This window comes from Setaria italica, chromosome IX (assembly GCF_000263155.2).
Source record: "Setaria italica strain Yugu1 chromosome IX, Setaria_italica_v2.0, whole genome shotgun sequence".
In the NCBI taxonomy this organism is placed as follows: Eukaryota; Viridiplantae; Streptophyta; class Magnoliopsida; order Poales; family Poaceae; genus Setaria; species Setaria italica.
In genome coordinates this window covers 13060230-13062436 of record NC_028458.1, presented here as the reverse complement: position 1 = coordinate 13062436, position 2207 = coordinate 13060230, and the positions used below count along the sequence as shown (strand labels likewise).

At 47.3% G+C, this 2207-nt stretch overlaps 1 protein-coding gene across 1 annotated transcript; it reads left to right on the top strand.

Annotated features, from left to right (window-relative positions):
• The first annotated feature begins 696 nt into the window (after positions 1 to 696).
• On the top strand, positions 697 to 1754 carry LOC101779459 (glycine-rich protein 5-like). Its single transcript, XM_004982508.2, has one exon. It carries the CDS (start codon positions 769 to 771, stop codon positions 1435 to 1437), a length of 669 nt encoding a protein of 222 aa, XP_004982565.1. The 5' UTR covers positions 697 to 768; the 3' UTR covers positions 1438 to 1754.
• Positions 1755 to 2207: the final 453 nt, after the last annotated feature.

The following is a 2207-nucleotide window of genomic DNA, read 5'->3' as shown; positions in this document are numbered from 1 at the left end:
TAGCTAACCAATTGTGCACATATGTTGTACTCCATCCGTTTGTTTTGGCTTTTCTAAATTCATAACTTTTGCTATGCATCTAGACATAGTGTATATTTAAGTGCATAGCAAAATCAATGAATCTAAACAATTCAAAACAACCTATAATTTGGGACGGAGAGAGTAGAAAATAAACCATGAATCACTAAACAGTTCATAAATTCTACTATGTTCAATCGTATCTATGTGTGCAAATCAGTCCACAAATTCAACACAATCATTTCAGATATCAAAAGTTTCTTGTGTGACATACATAACTAATAACGAATCGAGTTAAACCTCCTACTCGCATATAGACCATGAAAATATGTATTTTTTGACACAAGTTTTTCTTTCAATTCGGTGAGTCAAATCTGAACTGAAGATCTTAACATACTGCTTTTATTCAAAGATGCAGAGAACTCAAAACTTGAAAACTTTTAATCCCCAAAAATGAAGCTGCTTGTATGTATAGTCGTGTAGATTAAACATGACTTTTGATGGCTTAAAATAATCAATTTATACTCATATAAGTCTAAACTAGTACACCTAGCAATTCTCATAGCCATGTGCGGTCCACTTCACCTCTCAACATGGCCTTATTAGTGTGCTTCACAGCTCACTAGGATCACCTTTTTCGCCTACATAATTGAGATTACTTCGTGCAGAATCGCTCGATCAGCAGAACTGGCTAGTTCTATATAAAGCTGCCCTGAGTAGTACAGCAAACTGAAGCTGCACCGTCCTTCCATGCACACTCCCATGGCGAGCTCCACTTGCCACCTGGCCATTCCAGTTTTTCTAGCGTGCTTCTTCCTCCTCCCGCTCACCCACGCAAGGCTTCTCCTTGCCGACGACAAGAACACCGTCAACGACAGCAAATCCTTTTCCATCAGAGCCGGCAGCGGGGAGGGTGGCGGCCGCGGTTTCGGCGTGAGCATCGGCCATGGCGGGCACGACACGTCGATCGGCATCGGCGGTGGGTTCGGAGGCGGAGCTGGCACCACCCGTGGCGGCGGCGCGAGCGTTGGCGGCGGAGCCGGCGCTGGTGTCGGCATCGACGTAGGACGTGGCGGGGTCGATGTTGGGATCGGCGCGGGTGGAGGCGGCGCGGTCAGCGCCGGCGGTGTCCACGCCGGAGGCGGCGGTGGAGGCGGTGTCGGTGTCCACATAGGCCATGGTGGCGTGAGTGTTGGCACGGGCGGCGGCGGCGGTGGCGGCGTGGGTGTGGGTGGCGGAGACGGTGGCGGTGGTTCCGGCGGTGGCAGTGGTGTTGGACGTTCCGGCAACGCGGTAGGGGGCGGTGGAGGGTATGGAGATGCGAGGGGTAGTAGCGGAGGTGGAGCGGGCAGTGGAGTTGGGTCAGCTGGCGGAGCTGTTGGGGGCGGCTCCGGATCAGGCGGTGGTGGCCAAGGTTGAAGGAGTTCTTTTGTCTATCTTATTGACTCAACGGGTATGCGTCATGGGGTGAAACTGGTTATGTTACTGATTGCAATTGATAATGAACTAAAAACTCCAAAGGGGTAGATATACTGAATCTAAGATGGACATGCATGTATATTGAGATATGAAAGTTACGATGTTTGTGCATCTAGTAGCATGCCATTTCTTTATGGCAGCATCATGTATGTGTTGGTAAGCTTGGGATGTACTGCAAAGTACTTATTAACAATTGTAATATATCTGCATGTTGCATTGCTGAATGAATGAAACATGTACGGTGTATTATTGGTATACTTTGTGTTGGTCAAAGTCGCATAAGGTAGCCTTGGAAATTATGCAACCTCCATTTAGCTTACACAGAGCTCGTCGAGGTTTGTGAAATTAAAAGAGTAAAATGCACTTATGGCCTTGTTTCGATTTAACCACTGTATTAAAAAGTGTAAATCATGGTTATTAAGATTGCTCGACTCTATCAATATGATCATTAGCTCTCTAGCAATACGTTAGCAATACGTATTCAGATGACGTGGCATCCCGTGGGGCCTGGCTGAGACCTGTATATATATAAATCGCTCCCTCTAATTTAATTTATTTAACGCATACAGGCCAAATTATAAAAAGCGTCAAAATGTTGGCCGAGACAAAGCCTTCGCCATCCACCTTTCGCCCGTAGACTGGCTTCTTCCCACGCCTACATACGACCTCATGTCGTCAGTGACTGGACTCCGGCCAGCAGAGACGCCGCC